This window comes from Sceloporus undulatus, chromosome 1 (genome assembly GCF_019175285.1).
Source record: "Sceloporus undulatus isolate JIND9_A2432 ecotype Alabama chromosome 1, SceUnd_v1.1, whole genome shotgun sequence".
Taxonomy (NCBI): Eukaryota; Metazoa; Chordata; class Lepidosauria; order Squamata; family Phrynosomatidae; genus Sceloporus; species Sceloporus undulatus.
This window is the reverse complement of record NC_056522.1, coordinates 38,401,429-38,423,292: the sequence shown is the minus strand read 5'-3', so window position 1 is coordinate 38,423,292 and position 21,864 is coordinate 38,401,429. Positions and strand designations below refer to the sequence as shown.

Here is a 21,864-nt window from a genome sequence, read left to right as displayed (position 1 = left end):
CTCGGAAGTGTTCGGAAAACGACCTGCTCTCTTGATCCCTGTCCCTCGTGGTTAGCGGCCCAGGGGGGGCCGGCGGTAACATCTTTGTTACGCCGGATAATTAATACATCTTTAAGGGATGGGCTATTTCCATCGGATCTTAAATTGGCCATAGTAAGACCGATCCTAAAAAAGCCCTCCCTTGACCCCCTGGTACATAATAATTATCGGCCTGTTTCGCTGCTACCATTTTTGGGAAAGGTGATCGAGAGGGCGGTTGCGATCCAGCTTCAGGAGGTCTTGGATGAAACGGATTATCTGGACCCATTTCAAACTGGCTTCCGGGCGGGTTACGGGGTTGAGACGGCCATGGTCGCCTTGGTCGATGATCTCCGTCTGGGCATCGACAGGGGAAGCGTGTCCCTGTTGGTGCTCTTGGACATCTCAGCGGATTTCGATACCATAGACCATGGTATCCTTCTGGGGCGCCTGGCTGAGGTGGGAATCGGGGGCACTGCGCTCCAGTGGTTCCGTTCCTACCTCTCTGGGAGGTCCCAGATGGTGCAGCTGGGGGACGTGTGCTCCAGCGAGCGGGCCCTTAAAACCGGGGTCCCTCAAGGAGCCATTCTGTCTCCCATGCTATTTAACATTTACATGAAACCGCTGGGAGAGATCATCCGGAGACATGGGGCGCGGGGTTATCAGTACGCTGATGACACCCAAATTATTTTCTCTATGTCTCCGACTGATGCAGTGACTGGGGATGGCGTCTCTCCTCTCGTGGCCTGTCTGGAGTCAGTAATGGGCTGGATGAGGGAAAACTGACTCAAATTGAATCCAGAGAAAACGGAGGTACTAGTGATAGGTTCCCCTGGTCCAGGAATGGCGGTGGTTCCACCTGTCCTGAACGGGGTCACGCTCCCTGTGAAGGACTCCGTGCGCAGTCTGGGGGTGCTTCTTGACTCGTCGCTTCACCTGACTGCTCAGGTGAATGCGACGGTCAAGAGCACTTGTTATCAGCTTCGGCTGATTCGCCAGCTGCGCCCATACCTGGCCCAGAGGGACCTAGAAACTATTGTACATGCTCTGGTAACTTCGAGACTGGATTTCTGCAACGTACTCTACATGGGGCAACCCTTATACCAAACTCGGAAGCTGCAAATGGTGCAAAACATGGCAGCCCGGCTGGTCACTGGTGCGTCCAGGACCAGCCATATAACACCAGTTTTAAAAGATCTTCATTGGCTGCCCATTCGCTTCTGAGCTCAATATAAGGTGTTGGTAATTACCTATAAAGCCCTAAATGGCTTGGGCCCAGGATACCTGAAGGACCGCCTCTCCCCGTACATTCCACCTCGCACTCTCAGAACGTCTGGGCAGCAGCTACTGAAGGTGCCTGGGGCTAGGTTGGCCTCCACCACTCGGAGGTCGTTCTCCATAGCTGCCCCAGCCCTTTGGAATGCGCTGCCCACAGAGCTCCGCTCGTCCACCACCCTGGCCCAATTTAGGAAGGACCTCAAAACCTTCCTATTCCAACAGGCATTCCCCGAGTAAATATCCTGTGGGCCTCCCTCCTCTCTTTCGTGGCCAAGAGGTTGGGCTTTGGGGCTTTACTGTTGGTTTGTTTTTAAATATGTTTTTATTGGAATTGTTTGTATTTTAATTATGTTGTGAGCCGCCCTGATCGGAGGAAGGGCGGCATATAAATAAAAATTTTATTTATTTATTATTATTTATGGTGCTATAATTCAATAGACAATTTAAAGATCTCCCCCACCCCCTGAGTTTAGGCATATCAAATTAATACTGCTCTTGTGACTTTTATATTAGATTAACAATATTTAGAAGACAAAATGCATATGCATATATTATTTTGTGGTAATAGCTACCCTTCCCCCCCACACACACATGTATATGAGTAAAAGTGTTTAACCTTAAATAACATAAAGTTACATTACAGTTATAATCGCTAGTGGGTTTTTCCAAAATCACTTACTTTGCACCTGCTTTATGTTGATGTTTTTGAACATGCAGTGATAAGTAGCCAAAAATTTCCATTTAGGCTGAATAATTGGTAAATGTTCCAGTGTTGCTGCTCAACGACGATTGCTCTGTATCAGTTTAAGTATTGCTGTTTGAGGGGGGAAATCATTTCTCAAACATAATTTGAAGTTTAACATTTACATCTAGCTTTCCTTATCACTGAAATGTAGCACTGGAAGAAGCAAAACATGATTCTTAATAAACCACTGGAGCCCTTTATGTGATACTAATCCCTTACTATTTGCTAGGTTTTGGTGGCTGCATGAAGGATGTTAAATTTACACGAGGTGCTGTCGTTAACTTGGCATCTGTGTCCAGCAATGTTGTCAGAGTCAATCTGGATGGATGCCTATCAACTGACAGTGCTGTTAACTGCAGGGGAAATGACTCCATCCTAGTGTACCGAGGAAAAGAAAAGAGCGTTTATGAGAGTGGTCTCCAACCATTTACAGGTAGTACATTGGCCCTTCCATTATATGAACAGTTGTATGATTTTAGTTCACTTTCTGCTAATGTATTCCAACATTTAGACACATTCTCTTTCTTGTCTTTAAGAATATCTATACCGGGTAGTAGCTTCTAATGAAGGAGGATCTGTATCTAGTGCCTGGAACCGTAGTCGCACAAGAGAAGCAGGTAATTTCTGTATTTTGTTCTCATTTCATTTTTTCTTATGTTGCTGCCAGAATGCCACCATTTTCATTGTTTAGGTTCTCAGCATAAGAAGGGAGGAATACACCAAAATCTCCATGCTTGTCAGTATATTTCATTGAAAGTTGCTTACAAATTAAAATCATTACAATATAAATAAAAAAAACCTAACTGAAAATATAGGAAAAGTCAACATTAAAATAGAATTAAGCTATTAACCATATCAAAACAATGTAAAACATGTACTTTAAAAATATAAAAACATTTTAAAATTTAAAACAATGCAGCTGTAAGTCAGTCTGCTCACCTGCAAATGGGGTCAGTAGGCTCCATGCTAGCCTCCCTAAGAAGGGAAGTCCAAAGTTTAGGAGCAAGCGCTGAGAAGGCCCTATTATGCGTCCCCTCCAAAAACAGTGCCTTTGAAGGTAGTGGGACTGAAAGGGTCTCTTCTGCATAGTTCTGGTTCCAGGCTGGTTCATGGGGGAGACGTCTGTAAAATAGCCCGGACCTAAGCTGTATAAACCATATAGCCATTAGGGATATAAAAATAAATTCTTTTAAAATTAAATTGTGCATGCTGCCATATGAAATCATCATTTTGTTTTTCTATAATTTATAACAAAGTCTTTTCTGTGCATAGCTGTAGAACAGAGGGTCTTATATGTGTATGTCAGCTAAGAAATTAAATCATGTCATTGTTCTGCTAAAAAAAATCGTAATATTGCTAAGACATTATTCTCATTGGTGTAACTCAGTTTCATAGGTGCAAGGTCACACAAGCAATAGAAACACCAGAAACTTGTTGATTACATTTCTCCAATGTTTATTTTTAGATCTGGAAATGAAAAGAATTCCCTGACAGATATTCTTGGAATTGTCTTTCTTTGGGGGTTATATAATGAATAGTTATATAATTTGATCCATCACACCAATAATATTTGATGAAGTCCCTCTGCGTTAATGAGAATACGATAAAAGAAATTTGGACACAACTGTGGATCCAGTTTTAATACTGCTTAATAATTGCTGAAGGAGGCAACAGGCTATTACTATGCTCATTCCTCCTTCTTAGTCCCTTTTATTGTTCTTCTACCAGCAATGCATTCAAAATACAGTGCCATTTGGTGTGAACAGGTCAAAGAATTTTCTGAGAAATTTTATAGAATATTTTTTCCAACATCAAAAATTAGAGACCAGCCCTTCTGCACCTGAGAACATTCCTCAAAACCCACCTCCATTTTTGTTTGTGCAAGTACCATGGACAGTTTTTAAGAGCTCTTTTGCGCTCAACCCTTCATATTTAATTTTTTTTACATTATTTGCTATTCAGATGTGACGACTCCTTTTTTTGTACTTCTCTAAACATATCAACTGTTTTACTATAGTAAGTGTTGTTTGTATTTTAGTAAAGTTCTTGAGCTGGGAGAGGGGCAGTATGAAGCTACTCTTGTGTATGACTTCCTCATTTGTATCAGTCTTTTTACAAATGGAACCATAATACACTTCCTCACAATAGCATCTTTCCAGTACTTTGTACCAAAGCAGAGTTTTGACTTGCAAATGTACTGCTTATGCAGCTTAATGCCACCATGTGGTTGAGCATCCCAAAGCGAGCAAGTACAGCCATATTTTTGTCCTAATTGTCTGACCAGAGTAAGTTAGACCATAAATTTATATTTACAATCTGACCACAGCACAGAGCATCTACATGTTCCCAAGGGCTAGAAAATAATTGCACTATTTAATTATTTTTGAGTCAGTTTTGTTGTGTCCCCTATGAGAAGACCATCTGCTATACAGTGCCTTACCTTGCCCTGTAATACATTTCAGAACTAATAAAATCAATATATTAATGTAGCATTTGTCAGCATCCTGAGGCTTTATGAGAAGATCACATTGTTGCTTTCAGAAGGAACTGTGGCCATTCAAAAATTTCAAAATTTAACATAATGTCTTTTGCATGGACTACTCTTCCTCTCCCAAATGATTTTTAAACGAGTCTAAGGATTAAAGGTATACAAGGGGATAGTTGATGCTGAGAGGCTATAAGCAATCCTAATCATCAGGACTCCAGAGTACACATGCACTTATTGCAAAACCATCATCCATCATTCTGCCAAAGAGTTGCTTGGGCCTTTCCTTGCCATCTTTTGTGCACTCATCTGTGATGAAGCCATTTCTGCCGTATCTTCACTTGATAGAGTACTATCTTACAAATAGTTACAGGTTATTGGAAATAGGATGCTATTTTTACCAGGGTTTTCAAGCTGGGTTTTGAAAGTTCTTTCCAGTCTTTTCTTTTTAAAGTTGAATATATTATTTGAATTGACCCAAACAAAATGTTACATACACAAATGCGTGCAAAATCTCAACCTTTCCTGTAAATAGTTCACCCCTCATGAAGTATAACACACCTTCTATTGGCTTTAATGGGCAAATACCCACAGTTAATTTTGAACTGGATTATTCCCAGTATTAAGTTTTGCAATTTGCCCTTTCAGCTTTGATGCAAAAAATATGAAAAACCATGCATGTTTAAATAGCATAGCATCTTAGCAAGAATCTGTGGCTTTTGGGAAATGAAATCTCAAATGCCTGCTTATAATGATATAATTATCTGGTCTTACTTGGCAACATTATTACATTTGAACATACAGAGCTTCTTTTCTGAGTGATGTCTCAATACAATTGATACATTAAATGTTTTTTTTCTTTTTTGAAAACCTGAACTATACAAAGAGGAATGTTATGTAGATGCAGTCCGGATGGTTTTTGAAATATAGCTAAAACTGAATGGTTCAAGATGTGCAGCCATATTAAATCAATGCTGGAAAGTTACAACTCTAATAAATTGTATTTATGCTAATGGTGAATCTGATTTACTGCAACTATTAAAAGTGAGAAATGGGGCAATAGTCTTCTTAGTACTGCTGTTTTCTCTCTTACCCTTTCACAGTCCCACGAAATGTGCCAACACCCTCCAGAGTTCACTGCATAAATGGTTACAGTGTTGAGGTCGCATGGGATGAACCAGCTGGGGTCAAAGGTGTAATTGAGAAGTATATTCTGAAGGCGGCCAATGAAGATGGTCCCAGAATATCTACTGTCACTGCAGAGATTACGAATACTAGTGCATTCACAGGTACCAAATAGATGTTTAAAACAATCTTTTGTATTCACTGTTCAGGCTGAACAATTGTATTCATGCTGTGTATAATGTGTGTCTGTGTTTGTGTGTATGGTGTGTATGTGTTGAAGAAAGAGAAAAATTTCCAATACAGTTAAGTAGAGAGGGAAGCAATGGCTTCATCTACACTGTAGAAATAATGCCGTTTGATATCACTTTAAGTGCTACTGCTCCATCCTATGGAATTTGTAGTTTTACAAGGTCTTTAGCCTTCTCTGCCAAAGAGTGCTGGTGCCTCACAAATGTACAAATTCCAGGATGCAATAGTATGGTGCCATAGCAGTTAAAGTGATGACAAACTGCATGATTTCTACTGTGCAGATGCACCTAACACGAAAGAGTAAAATAACATTATATTACTTCTTGAATAGAAGCGGAAGCCTGATCACGAAGTCTTTATATGGTGGCCTGCTCTTCTTGTTGGTGTGAAATTGCGGCGGTTGATCTCTTTCAAGTACATTACTTTTGCCAAATGCTCAACTACAGGGAAACACTGTCTATCTGTCTGTCTGTCTGTCTGTCTGTCTATCTATCTATCCATCTATCCATTTATTACATTTATTTATTTAACTTGTGCCCCCCCCCCCCCCCCCCGCAGTTTTGGACTCAAGGCAGCTTGCAACAGTTACACACAAGCATAGATAAGAATTCATAGTATATAAACATTTAAAAATAAGCTATTAAAAGAATAAAAACAATTAAAACATAAAACATTACAAAGTAACAAATTAAAAATCCTGCACATATGGAAGGACCATTTTCCCCCCTTAAAAAGATATCAAAGGCCTGCTGAAACAAGGAGGTCTTCACTTGCTTGTGGAAAGATAGCAGTGAGAGTGTGAGTCCAACATCTTTTGGAAGAGAGTTCTAGAACCTGGGAGTAGCCACAGAGAAGGCCCTCTCCTATGGTCCTATTGCATGCACTTGTGAGGGTGGTGAGACATAGGGAAGGGCTTCCCCAGAAGGTATTTAAACATAGGCAGGTTCTTACTGGAGAACTTGATCCTTCAATCAACCTGGGACTGAGCTGTATTACTCTTTCTAAAAAGAGGATCAGCCCTTATCAAAAGCTGTACATACTTAGGCCTGTTACAGACAGCCAAAATAAAGCTGCTTCGAGTCACTTTGGAGGTATGGTATTTCAATGATACATGCGTCCTAAGAGTCCAAAGGCCGCACCAAAGCCACACTCCAGTCCTAAAGACTGGAGTGCAGCTTTGGTGAAGCTTCCAGACTCTTAGGACTCATGCATCATTGAAATACTATACCTCCAAAGTGACTCGAAGCAGCTTTATTTTGGCTGTCTGTAACAGGCCTAAGTCTCTTTCCAATATTCCAGAGCACATATAGCCTCTGTTTTGTAGTCAGAGTGAGAGAGATGTGGACAGTGGAAATGGAGTAAGCAGTGGAAAATGGACCATGGCAGAAGTGCTTGAGATGCCTCTTCTTTTGACTTTCCAGAAGCTTATTGCTGGCCAGTTAGAGTTTAAAACAACTCTGACTACTTCTTACTGATTTAGAGGTTCTGTAGCAATCAAGTTCCAAAGCTAGCTGTGTTCCTGCATCAAAAGAAGTGTGGTAGAACAGATGTATTTCAAGGACTTTTCAGTTCAGCCATGCGATTATACCAATTTTAGTTGCTGTTTGCTTAAATTCACATGAACAGATTTTTGTCAGCACAAATATTTGGGGAATGACAGTTCTTCTTATTGATATCCACAAGATAATCCTGAACAAACAGGAGCATTTTCTATTTATTGCACACTCTTTCTCATTGATTCCGTTCTTGATTTAAAAGTCATCAGTCATCCTTTAAGACAAGGGTGGGCAACCTATGATTTCCCAGATATTGTTGGACTGCAGCTCCCACTAGCCTTAGACTCATAGCCAATTTTAAGGGATGATGGGAGTTATTGTCTGGAAGGCAATCAGTTGCCCAATCCACCTTAAGGGATCAGAAAAATATTTTTTGAATTTAAAAATGTCTCTTATTTAAACACAGGCAACTGCCATTTCCAGAGGCCAATTACCTGGTGAGACCCACTGTTTGCTGTATTGCTATTGTATTGCCAAATTTTGGAGACAATTTGAAAAGGGCCCTTAAAATAAACAAGAAGTGCTTGTTTCAAATGGGGTTTCCCAAGCATTTCTTGCTTGTTTTAAGGGCTTTTTCCCCTAGTTTGTCATTGAAGTTCTCTTGCATAGCTTTTGTGGGAGCTAGGTGGCTCCAGAAAACATCCTTGGGAGCACAATCAGTTTATAAGTGACATATTGCCTTCTCTTCCTAAGTAGTCCAGTAGGAATCCTGCCTATGCCTCTTTGGTCTCCCTTTATGCCCCCTCAGCTTGTCAGCTGGAAAATCAAAATAACTCACAGTTGAGGGATACACAAGTTCTTATCCAATTAAAATAACCATTTGAGGTAAGTTAGGTGTCTTTCCTATACTACCTGCCCCAGATAGTGTACATATCACTGTTTGTCTACTCTCCGAAATCAATTGATGTCTTCACGTCTTGAGTACATCCGCTTCCTGAGTACAAATTGTTGTTGTTTGCGTTCAAGTTATTTCTGATTTATGGTGATCCTAAAGTAAACCTATCACAGAGTTTTCTTGGCAGAATTTGTTCAGAGGGGCTTTGCCTCTTCCTTTTTCTAAGGCTGAGAGAGTGTGACTTGTCCAAAATCATCCAGTGGATTTCTGTGGCCAAGCCAGAGATTTCAACTCTGCTCACCCAGTGTCCTAGTCCAACACTCTAACCACTACACCATTCTGGTTCTCTGAGTACAAGTGCACAGATGTTTTCTTCTTATCTATTTACATCATAGAGCATCTGGCATTCTTATGATATGAAAGCTGTAGCCAGTTTTCTGCTGACACACACACATTCTCACAGCTCTAACTGCCTGCGTTAAATCATATGCTCTCTCTTACCCTCTATAGGTGATATTAGGTTAAATTCTGCACTTTTAAAGTTATATAAGGAGGACACAGAGTCAACAACTAAATAACCCAGCCTGTAACATTGACTGGTTGGCAACCCCATACGTGTTTTTTTCTCCGCTATCCCAGATGGTGTCCAATAAAGGGTATCATTTTGGGGCATGTTTTTATTTATTGCTAAGAAATGGCATATAGAGATGCCTTATGGACAACCCAGCATGATCGCATATCAACTGGTCTCAAGGTTGCCCACTGAAGAGACCAGATGAGACATTTAATGGCATTGGGGCTTTGGATCAAGTTCCCTGATCTGTGTAGGGACAAGCATGTTGGGATGCACAAATAAAATTAGTTCTCATGCCAGGTCATATGAAACAGTCAGTAGGAGATACATAATATAAAGAAGTGGCAATTAGACTTGCTGAGATGTTACCCAACAGGTATGGCCTAAGCAGGGGTAGAGATAATAGACACATAGGTCTCTGGGGATAGTAGCTCCAAATGTGTAGTTCACCCATGCCAGCACCCAAGTTACTAGTCTATACTGTGTTTTTCTTGATAGGCTCAGCTATCCATGAGTCTAGGTGCAATTCATATTTTGTAATGTGGGGCTATACTCTGGATTCAAAACAGAGACTCATTCCATGTTCTTCTTGCAGTCCCTATAGTCTTGCCATAAACTGGGCCTTGACACTGCTAGATGGTGCCATGCGGGCCTGAAAAAGCTGACTGTGAACATATTCACTCTTCAACACTGATGGGGTTGAAATCCTTATGTTCTGCATTCCAAATCTATGACCAGTGAACAACTAAAACTTTCTCCTATCATTACTGTATTTTCCTATGGCTGCTTTCATTGCATGCCTTGGCTTCTGACCATTTCTTGGTTGGTTGGCAAGAAATGGGTTTTGAACCCTCAACCTAGGGAAGGTTGTATGTGCTCTCCATAGGTCTTCTGCTATAGAAGCTATGTTGATACTGTGTGAGTTCTCCCAATGCATCATTATAGTTGTAAACAGCATAAAGGGATTCAAACCCCATAGGAATTCCTGGGCAGTGTAGGAGCATGGTCATTGCTACCTGTGCCATTTTACCTCCTAGACTGAGTGTGCTGTGGCACTGTTTTGCTTGTTATGTGTGAAGTAGGAAGGTGTGCCCACTTGGGTGGGTTCAATGTTTCCTTCTATGTGTATTGGGCTTTGGTAGTGTTTGTATGGAAGATGTGGCCCTGGCTGCCATTTTTTCTGCCATTTAAAGATTTTCTGGTTGTGTGCTTGGAACCTCACTGCTTAACAAAAAGCTAACCTAATTCCCACATTTGAGCTTTTCAACATGGGAATATGAGTTTCATAGGAGAGCACTTTCATGGTTTTGCATGAGAAATTTGCTTTGGTAAAGGTATTGAACTATCTCTTTAGCAACTGATGACACAAACTAGCCTAAGAAAAAAATCTACCCCTTTATGAAAAGAGGCTGTGCCCATTTATAAGAACTGTATTGTAATCTTTGTACTGATATGAATGGAAGGTTGTTGTTGTTTTTTGTAAGTTAGTGCTCATAAAGAAAGTCAAGGCATTCTCGGTTATGGCACCCTGACTGTGGAACTCTCCTAACATAGATTCACTTGGCCCCGTCATTTGTTATTTTTCACTGGATGGCTAAGACACTGGTTTTATTGTTGAATTACTTCCAGCCCTGCTGTGTTCTGGAGCATTCCTACTTTGTTTAGTAGAGATTTGAAGTTCTTAGAAACATGTTTGTTTGTTTTTTAAAAAAAATACTTTGACTGGTTGATTGATAATTCCTATCTCCTGGTGGTTTGTTTTTTTTAACAATTGATGCATGTTTGCATGGATAGCTAGCCTGGTTTGTTCACTGATATTATAATTGCGTTTTACAGTGGTGCCTCGGGTTACGAATTTAATTCGTTCCGCGGCCGCTTTCGTAACCCGAAAAGCCTTCGTAAGCCGAAATGCCATAGGCGCTAATGGGGAAAAAGCCGCGGCTCTGCCGCGGCTCCATTTAAAATAGCTCCGGAGTTTTTTCGTAACCCGAAAAAACTTTCGTAACCCGAAACAATAATTCCCTATGGGATTTTTTCGTATCCCGAAAAATTCGTAACCTGGGTATTTCGTATCCCGAGGTACCACTGTATTTGATATTTCAGTGTTTGAGGGCTTTTTTTCAAAGTCTAGAGGTGGTATATAAATAATTTGATACACAAAGAAACCATGTTAATTTAGGCAGTAAGCCTAGTTTCCACATGGGGTTTGCATGGCTCATTCACAAATCATCTAAGACCTTCTGGTAAAGATCTGCTTAAACCTTAATGGGAAACTTGTGAACAAAATACTAGCCACCTTATAAAGAAAAAGAAAAATTGCTGATGAAAATCTCATGGTCTGGTGATGTGAGTTCTCCTTCTGCCTGCCTTAGCAGGTTGATTGCAAAGCAATTTGCACAGCTGGGCAGGCCTGCAGGTGTCTGGAAATGTGTTAGATAGGTGGCCGCCTACTAGCACATGAGTTAATGTGGAGGACATGGGAAACCACACAGGAGCTGAAACTGTGTTGGCTGTTAACTCAGGTTGTGCCAATAAATCAGAGAGCCATAAGGGCAGGATTACCTGTGTTGAAAGCACTTGTTTCCTTGGCGGATAAGATTGCTTCAGTTTGAAAATATGCTTTGCTATTTTAAAGGCAACAGCTGCAAAACAGCTTATATTTTCTAAGGTGGGTGTAATGGGGTATCTCAAAGCAGAGATTCAAAATGAATCAGCAGCAAGCAGTGTGAATCTGTGCAGACATTTAAGAGGGGGCTTGGGTTCCCTAACCTTCCTCCATGTTCCCTCACACATTGTGAGGCTACACAGTGAAATTTCTATTTGTTTGTTCCTATTTATCTATAATAGAAAGATAATGAATCATTTGTCTTGCAAGACTAGGGATATCTGTCATTGAAATAAACTCTGGACCTTCTATTTTCATTCATTGTGCATTTAAGAGTAATGTGCATTTAACTGGGATTTATCACATGGAAGAGTATGCTCACTGAACCTCCCAAAACCAAGTACCTTAATATACAAAGGATTCTTGCAGCACCTTTGAGACTAACTATTAAGTTCATCGCATGTCATTTCCAGACTGTTCTGGGCACAGGATGAGATTGGCACAGAACAGGTGAGAATGGTGTTACTGCACAGGAGAACACTGCCGATGCTGTTCCGAGTCCCCAAGCTGTTCCCAATCTGTACTATGGCAGCTGATTTTGAAGAATGGTTCAAAATTGTTCTTCAAAATCAGTTCTTCACAGATGGGGAATGGCTCTGGGACTCCCGACAGCATCGGTAGTGTTCTCCTGTGTGGTAACACCTGTTCTCTCCCATTCCATGCCGATTCCATCCCATGCTCAGAATGGTCTGGAAATGGTGTACAATGAACTTATTTGTGAAAGAGGTTGTAGCATGAACTTTTGTAGACACAGTCTACTTCTTCAAATGCACCTTTATAGTTTTGGAGCTGAATAGATATCATTTTTTTCCTGATATGGTTTATCTGTGTTAGAAAAAGTAATATCTTTGAAGTAATGGCTTTATTTTATAAAAGAGTGCTTTTCTTTTGTTTTAATCAAAAATGTGAGTTTACTGGAACACCAAATATTCAGAGCAAACAGAAGTACATCCTAAGTACTGGGTAACTGATTCCCTAAATTCTATATGTTGAACATCTTTACTTTAAAAAGAAATAAATTATTTCTTCCCAGATCTATGGAATCTCCTTCCCATATATCCTAGGTTGGTATAACATGATTTGCATTTGCTGTTTCTGGTATTTAAAACCTCTTGGTAACTTAGTTTTGAGTGTCAGCGGAAAGAAGAACATGTGAGATGGCCCAAACCTTTCACAGGAATTTTTAAAAGACTTTTTTTTACATAATGAAATTTGGGATTTTAAATACTTGGTGATGGTCTCCGAAACTGTGAGAAACCTGTACTGTTTCCAGCTGCAAGAACTGCTTTACTGATAGCCAAAATATTCTGAATTCACCTCACTCAATTTCAACTTTACTCCCAACAGCATGCTCACCTAAGCATGCATCTCTAAGGCCAGTGTCAAGGGAAAGAGACTTTCCTTGGGGCTGGCTTAAAACCTCACTTAAGTCCTGCGAGTTAAGTGTGTGTGTGTGTGGGGGGGGGGAGGTTCTTGGGTTGAGTTTCCAGATGTGGGCCCGGGGAGCAACCCACTTATGGTTTGTCTTTGGGGTTCAGGTGTTTTTGCTCAGGTGAAGCTGGACAATTGGTTTAGGATCAGACCATCCGTCAGCTGTTCCCACACAAGGTTTTCTCCCTTGGTGTTGCAGTTCATTCTAGCACAGTGATGGCAAACCTTTCTTGGTTCACATGCCGGGGGGAGGGCTTCTGCTCTGGGGTGGGGTTTCATGCTCCAGAGGCAGAACGTCCGGTCTCCAGAGTCATGGCTTCTGGGATGGACTTCTCCTCCCAGCCTTTCTGTGGCCTCCAACTGTCTTTGAGAGACAGTTGGTGTCAGAAAGGGCGAGTGGAGACCCATAGAAGCCAGCACGGGCCATTTCTCCGTCCCCTCCTGCGCCATTCCAGACCCATTGCTGCAGAGTCATGGGTCTGGGAGGGCGAGTTCGAGCCTGGAGAAGCTGGCACGGTCCATTTCTCCATACCCCCTCGTGCCATTTCAGACCCATAGCTTCAGAGCCATGGGTCTTGGGGGGGGGACGAGTGGGGTCCAGAAAAGCTGGCACGGGCTGTTTCTCCATGCCCCCTCATGCCATTCCAGATCCATAGCTGCAGAGCCATGGGTCTGGGAGAATGAGTGTGTCCCGGATTGTGGCCAGCGCATACACAAACCAATGCTGATAGTGATGGCTCAGCAAGAAAGGAGCTGGGAAACAGTCTACAGACCTTTCTGTTAGTCCGAGAGAAGCAAGTCACAAACAAAGCCAAGGTCAGGATACCAGAGTTCACAGAAGTCAGTTCGGTCCAAGGTCAGGGCAGCCAGAAGGTAGCAATAGTCCTGTTCGTTCCAAAGTCGTAGGTCCAAGACAAACAAGAGTTCAGGAAACAAGAAGCCAGTGCTGACAGCAATCACAAAGAAGGATTCTGCAATAATTGCTGGCAAAGGGTCAGCGTTTCCCAGTTGCTTAAATGAGAGACGCCCTCCCTTGTGCCAGCTGTGGCTTATCAGCAGCTTGCCTCTCTGCAAGCCTCCTAGATTGACGCACACAAGAACTCTCAGCTCTTCTCTGCCTAAAGGAAGGAACCTCCAGGCTCGGTTCTTCCCCAGAGTCACCACTAGGCTGCTGAGCCTCAGGAGAGATCCCCACAGAGCTAGGACCTGACTGAGCTTCAATCTCTGGGGCTGGGAGATCAGGGCTGGGGTCTGGCAGGGCAGGATTAGGACCTGGTATAGCCTCCATTTCCTCTTGCACTTGAGGAGCCACGGCCTCCTCTTCATCCTCCTCTTGGCTGGCCATGACATCGTGGGAGCCTGGAGAAGCCGGCAACGGCCGTTTCTCTGCCCCTCTGCGCCGTTCCAGACCCATAGCTGCAGTGCCATGGGTCTGGGAGGGCAATTGGGGGCCTGGAGAAGCCAGCATGGAGGCCTCCCCCCCCGGGCCCTTTCAGACCTATAGCTGTGTAGCTATGGAACTGAAAGGGCTGGTGGGGATGAGAAGAAGCTGGCACAGGGCCGTTACTCCTCCCCATGGACCTTTCTCTGCCAGCTGGACGCTGGAAAAGTCTCTAGATAGGAGCAACTAGCCTCCCCCCACCCTTTTCTTTTGTCTGGGAGAGGCTGGGAGAGGATGTGAGAACAAGCCAGAGGCGCCACCTCTGTCTCCTTCTTCCCAGTGCCATTTTCCGGCTTCCTCTTTGTGAGACAGCGGGAGGCCCGAAAATGGCGGGAAGGAGGCAGAACAGACATGCATGTGCCTCTTCCGCCTTCTCCCTCACTGCTTCCCTGGTGAAATGACATCACATGCCACTTCTGGCACACGTGCCATAGGTTTGCCATCACGATCCTAACACTTCCATTCTCTTCCGAAGGGAGATGATCATAAAAGTTTGGCTTTTGTCACACTAGAAAAATCCATTTGACAAAAGGCACATTTTTATAACTGTCTCCCTCATGAAGAGAACTGAAGCCCTACAACAGCAGGTGAGGAGGCAGTGAGAAAGCTGTTAATCTCCTGCTCTGTTTTGGCTTTCTTTTTATCATGCAATAAATTTCTAGAACGTGGAGGAATGGATCCAAACTATAGGAAAAGAGATTCCATCTAAACAATAGGAAGAACTTCCTGACAGTAAGAACCATTTAAGTGGAATATGCTGCCTCAGTGAGTGGTGGAATCTCCTTCTTTAAAGGTTTATAAATGAAGCTGGATGGCCATTTGTCAGGAGTGCTTTGATGGTGCATTCCTGAACGGCAGGGGGTTGGACTGGATGGCCCTTGTGATCTCTTCCAACATCATGATTCTAGAAGTTATAAGGAAATCATTTGGATGAAAGCATTTAGTATCAGAAATCCTGAGAAGGTTGAGTTCCACCCACATGGGAGCTTTACACTGCCACATTTAAGTGACTGTAACTAAAGAGCCCCCTTCAGAATTTCACATTAACTGTGAAAAGACTTAACTTACAAGTACTGTAGATGCTTATGAAGGCAAGATCTTAAATGTCACCCCACCCCTAGTTTTACCCTTAGGCATGTTCACATGAATGCCTGAACACAAAGTCTGTATATGCAGTCTTGTACCAAGCAACCATTGCTACACATGCTTTCAACATAATAACAGCACAAAACATATGTGCATTGTTTATAGTTAAGTCACCACAGGTTGCTGCCAAAGATATGTCACCATGGATTGTACTGAAGCCCATAAATTTAGGGCTTGTCTCCACCAGGTATTACTTTATTAATTTAATTTATATGTCACATTTCTCTGAGAAAGGGACCCAAGGCAACTCACAGATAAAAATAGTTTAAAATTTTAGAATATAAGTTTAATAGCAATTAAAATAGAGACCACCAAACACATTGTGCAAACATGAATCAAGGAACACGAGAGACACTGCAGACTGGGCAGCCAGAAAAATCAGCAGTAGTAGAACACGTTATAAACCGTCCTGGGCATAAAATGCTGTCTGAAAACACTGAAATTCTGGACTATGCCAACAACTATCAGGTCAGAATGCATAGGGAAGCCATTGAAATCCACAAACACCTGGACAACTTCAACAGGAAAGAAGCAACACTTAAAGTGAACAAAGTTCAGCTATCAGTCCTGAAAAACAGCAAGATTAAGACTCAGCAAATGCAAATGGAAGACCACCCAAGATCAGGGGTTTTCTCAGCAGATAATGATCACTAATCAAGCAGACACTAACCCTCTGCATATCCTACCACCCTAAGGCCTTGCCATCAACAACAGAACAAGGCACCGATGAACATGGAAATTACTCCTCTCTGCCCAGAGTCACACAGTATGTGTGTGTGTGTATATATATACTGTGTGTGTATGTACACACAGTGCATATATATTTCCCACTCTGGTGAAAACATCAGGAATAAATTCTTCTAGAACATGGCCACATAGCCAAAAAAAAAAAAAAAAACCCCACAAAAATTAATTAAAATCATTTTGCTAGAGCAATATGAAATTGCATTAAATATACAAAAGTTTGAAAAACATAAGTAAGACATGCACCACATGGCCTGCCAGCAAGAGGATTACAAGGAGGGTGCCATCTTAGCATGGTATGGAAGAGAGTTCCAGAAGGTAGGAGCAGCCACTGAGAAGGCATGTCATCACCAAGCAAGCCTGTAAAACCAAATGAAAGCCTTCCCCTGAAGAATTTAACATTTTCGCAGATTTGTATGGGGAGATGTGGTCTTTCAGACAGTCTGTACCCAAACTGTATAGGATACATGATGTTCTTCAGGATTTTCAAGCAATGAGGGGTGTTTCTCTGAAAATCTGGAGAAAAAAGAATTGCTTTTATCCCCCCAGTCACCTGGAAAATCCAGGCAGTAGTGAGGACATAGATGTGTGTCCAAAACTACTCCTCACACATGATTGTTGTAGGACTGCCCTTTTGTTCCAGCTTACTCTGATCTCACCATAGTGAGTGTGGTGTTCAGAAAACTCTTGATTGAGCTATGAGGTGTGTACAGGGTTTCCCACTGGAGTAGACAAGCCCCTAGATAGCTTGAAAGAGAATTTTTAAAAAATCATGGGGATAATTTTATAAATGGTTAAGATTGGCAGTTTGCATGGCCAGGATCCTCTAGTCTACCAGTCTCTGGGAAACGCAAGCAGAAGGGGACTTATCTACTCATGCCCTACTTCTGGGCAGCTTGGAGGCTGTGGGAAAAGAGTGTTGGACTACAGATGCCCTTACTTGATATAGCAGAGCTTGAAAGAATTGCATTCTGAAGTACTTCTTCCAGAATCCTTGAGTCACAAATGGCTTCTACAGGAAGTTGCAAAAAATGTGATACTGTGTATGTGCAGTGTTATGTTCATACCTCACCAAGGAGGGGACATCTTTATCTAAAATTATTGTTTTCTAAGGAAAGGAATTTTAACATCACTGAGGTCTAAGCATAGAGGAATTTGAACTAGAATTATAGAACAACAGTGATCGTATTTTACATGCAGTTATTCTAGAAAGTCGTACATGTGTGGGTAAATAAACATCTCCTCAAGATTCATATGTCTATATGCTAGAGAGGGGAATGCCTTTCCTGAATACTTCCCTTGGACTTTTCTTCATCTGAACTTTGCCTCTTTTGCAAATGAGATTTCAAGCCTCAGTGAATCAGATCTGCAGTCAGACAAGTGGAAAAATGATTTTCTTGCTTCATGCTCTATATTTACCATTGTATTATCTAATACACATTTTAACAATCAGTATTGTCAAATCAAAATTCTAATAATTTGTCTCATTCCAACACATATCTGCAAAAACTTGTCATAGCTGAATACGGCAATGGCTTCGTGTTCCTGATATAGAATGGAGATCATTGAATTAAGTTTGAATTAACATGGGCTGTCTGGCTTATTCTATTCTATTCTATTTTAGTACTGTATAAAACAATTTTATTTAGTATAAAACAATTATTGTAAAATATCTGAAAAATAAATAACACAATACATTAAAAATAACAAAAAAAATTTTTTTTAAAAAAAGTCAAGATAGTAATGGAAAAGAACATGGGACTATCATCTGGAAGCTTGCATGGCCAACCTAAGGGCATCAGAGAAGGAAGGTATCAGTATTATTCTGGAAACAATACCTCTCACATTTACATTGCTCCTCCTCCCTTTTTGTTTTTAAAAGAATAATTTTTTTTAGACAGATGGGTCATGGCAGATGTTATATACACAAAGAATAAGAGAAATAGCTACAATGAACTCATGCCAGCCACAGCTCATTGGGGGAGAATTTGTTGCAAAGTGAAACAGGAGATGTGGGGAAGATTTCAAATACAAGATTACAGCCTACCATTGGACTTGTACAGATAGACCTTTAGCTACAAAATTGATCAACATTCTGTCCTCCAATGAGTCTTTGGAGAGAGAGGAGGAGTTATGGAGGTTTTTCACTGATATAACAGCAATGCCATTATAGTCTCGTTGTTAGAATGATGGCCTGGGGCTTGGCAGATCCAAATTCAAGTCTCCACTGGGCAATGAAACTCACTAAGGCTTATGAAATGATCTTGCATGTGAATATGAATTAATGAATTGAAATCTGGTTTCCACATAAGCTATGAAAGCACAGCATTTCTTTCCCCACATCTGGGTCATACTGTGAGTTTTTCAGAACTGGCCATATATTGCTACATTGCTTTCACCAAGCCATGTATGGTTGAGGAAATGGGCTTGAAAGAGAAAGTATTTCAGTGAGCAGAAATACCATGGCATCATTATTCCAGTTTCTTCTTCCTACATTTGAGTGATAGTCATAGCAATCATAAAACAATCATTTTATCCATTAGTGATGAACACATAATTGTCCATCATCCAAGCAGGGTGGGAGGAAAGATTTATTGTCATTTTCTTTTCCAAAAATGTGAGGTCAAAAAGTGTCATGATCTTGCCTTAATGTTTACTAATTACACAAATATTTGTAACATGATCTGTTACAAAATCACAATGAATTCCACTAATACCTACATTAGTTTGTTGTAGATTTGTTGTAGATTGGAAGACATGAAGAAGTTCATGCATCTTTGACCAACACTTTGGCCCAGTATATACGGGCCTTTTAAGCACCCTTGTCACGTGCTAGGGGTTGGCTGAGGGTGCAGCGCTCACATGCCCCGCAACCCTCACACATGACGAGGGCATAACAATGGTGGCGCCCTGTATACCACCATTGTTATGTAAGTGCTGAGCGCACGGCACGGCACTACACGGCACTTATGTAATGAATGTGCCAGTGGCGCACTTGTTACACTGCCGCCACGGCTTCAAAAGAACCCGCTTTTTGCAGGTTCTTTTTCCGCCGGCCGGAAGCCTCGCAGTTTGGTGGCTGAGGCAGGCTGAGGCTTCCCTCCGGTGGAAAAACAGGCACCGGCAGGCTGCCCTTTTTGGGCAGTCTATACCACACCTTTGATTCTTAGGTCCAAAACACAGTGCAAAATAATCCAGTTTGAGACCACTTTAACTGCCCTGGCTCAATGCTAGGGAATTCTGGGAGCTGTAGTTTTGTGAGACATTTAGCCTTTTCTGTTGGAGAGCTCTGGTGTTACAATAAGCTACAATTCCCAGGATTCATGGGATTTATGGACCTTAAGCATTTAAAGGGGGAAAAGTTAATGGCTTCAAGATTCATTTCTTTCATTAGAGACCCACATTGCAACTGTAGGCCCCAACAATCCACTAGTCTGCCAGCTATTTCTGTTCCTGGATACAGAAAAATTGTCAGTGTGATCCACACACTGGTAACCTTGTAATTAGGAATATAAATATCCATTTATTATTGCATGCAAGAATGAAACTCCCCCCCCCCCCCCCCCCGGAATTTTACAGGGTTTTTTTTTTCCTTTTTGAACCCCCCCCCCCCCAAAAAAAAAAGTTTCATGGAGACTTTTTTCTGCTTAGAAAGGTTTGGTTTAAAAACTACATTTCCACGAAACAGTGCTTTCATGCTAAAATATACTTTTGTGAAAAAATTATGGTTTTAAACCCCCCCCCCCTTCTTTGGAGTTTTAAAATCCACATATTCTCATGGCAGTTGATATTTGTTTCAACAGATTTTTTCATTGAGCACAAGATCATTTTTAAATATCTATTATTATTATTATTATTATTATCATCATCATCATCATCATCATCATCTCATATCGTGCCTTTCTCCCAACACAGGAACTCAAAGCAGCTAACAGCAAAAATATTTATTTATTTATTTATTTATTTATTTATTTATATTTCATTTCCCAGAAAGTGGCTCACAGATAAAATCATTAAAACTTTACAATAAAATGTAAACACAATTAAAATTATTTAGCTAAAAACAGTATAAAGGAAAATAAAACATACAGAAGGTTCAAAGCATAACTAGAGCACACACCCATATAAAAACCTCTCTGACATGATTATATATTAAAAGACTGCTTAAATAAAAATGTGTTCCCCTGCTGATGGAAGAAAAGCAGGGAGGTGACAGCTTAGCCTGCTGTAGAAGGGCATTCCATTGGGAGGGAGCAGCCACTGAGAAGGCTCTCTCTTGTGTCCTTACCAAGTGCACCTGTGATGGTGGTGAGACCAAGAAAAAGCATTTCTTTATAGATCTTGGGACCTTTGTAGGTTCATATGGGGGATATGGTCTTTCAGATAGATATTCAGGACCTAAGCCAAGCAGGACTTTATAGATCATGACCAGCACTTTGAATTGTGAAATGAACCGGTAGCCAGTGAATGTGTTTCAACAAGAGAGTTATATGATTTGGAAGCAGCAGCTAGTATAGAATGCACATAATACAACCCTGCTTGAAGAACTATACTGTCTCTTTATATGCTACCCAGTCATGCCTATCTTTTGTTGTTATACAAAACTCTAAATGGCTTGGAGATATGATAACTTCCCTGATCTGTCCCCAGACTACCTAATAAAATCTTCAGCCAGGTTGTTTCACAATGAACTGGATGCTATCTGCAATATCACAAAAGCAGGGCTTCTTCCTGGTAACATTCACTCTTTCTAGGTTAAAGAGTCCATGTTATCCGTGCCTCATTGTAAATAAGTTGGTCTTGTTGTCATATTTTTTCACTGCCCAGCTTTCAAGAGCATGTATAGACACTGGAAATACGATGGCACAGATTATCCTGACTTAGGTATACACAGCCATTTATTCTGTAAGACTGCACACAGATGGTGATGACAGTGAGTTCATTTGTGGCATCTGTCTAGGAAGGTTAGCTCATGTTCCTTGTTTCATAGCTAGCTGTATTGTCTTCTGTGATAACAGTAAACCTGAACCAAGCAGTCAAAGGTTACAAATAGCTGAGGCCCTGTGTAGTATATTTGATGTATAACAACCGTTTAAGCAACTACTGTAATCCAAAGTGATTACAATGTTTTCTATTTAAAAAGGCCTAGCTTCTCTTTGAGTCAAAGAACCTAGAAAGCAAGTTTAACACCAATATGAAACTGTTCAGAATAACAGTGAGCAGAACTCAAAGACACAACCATGTTACTCTGGATCACTATGCAAAACGAACTTGCAGTACCTTTGAGACTGTATCTGATGAAGTAGACCTGATCTATGAAAGCTTATACTGCAGACATCTTTCTCTCAGTCTCAAATGTGCTAGAAGTTTTCTTTGCATACATGAGCAGAACTGTGGGTGTTTTTGAACCTGTTCTAAGAATGTAAGAACTCATTTTAGGGGTTGGTGCTAAGATGTAGACTTCCCTTCCAAGGCAACCTAGTTGAGTCTTTCTTAGATGAAAAGTTCTTTCTGCTCTGTGCTGTAGCCATTCACTCTGTTACTGGTTTCCAAACCCACCTTCCCTGCATTC

At 41.3% G+C, this 21,864-nt stretch overlaps 1 protein-coding gene across 1 annotated transcript in view; it reads left to right on the top strand.

The window, feature by feature from the left end:
* The window catches only part of USH2A (usherin), a 665,459-nt gene that overhangs the window by 252,988 nt on the left and 390,607 nt on the right, over positions 1–21,864 (top strand). Inside the window, 3 exon segments of the mRNA XM_042475774.1 lie at positions 2,271–2,474; positions 2,578–2,658; positions 5,630–5,815. Coding sequence (XP_042331708.1) covers positions 2,271–2,474; positions 2,578–2,658; positions 5,630–5,815 — 471 coding nt within the window.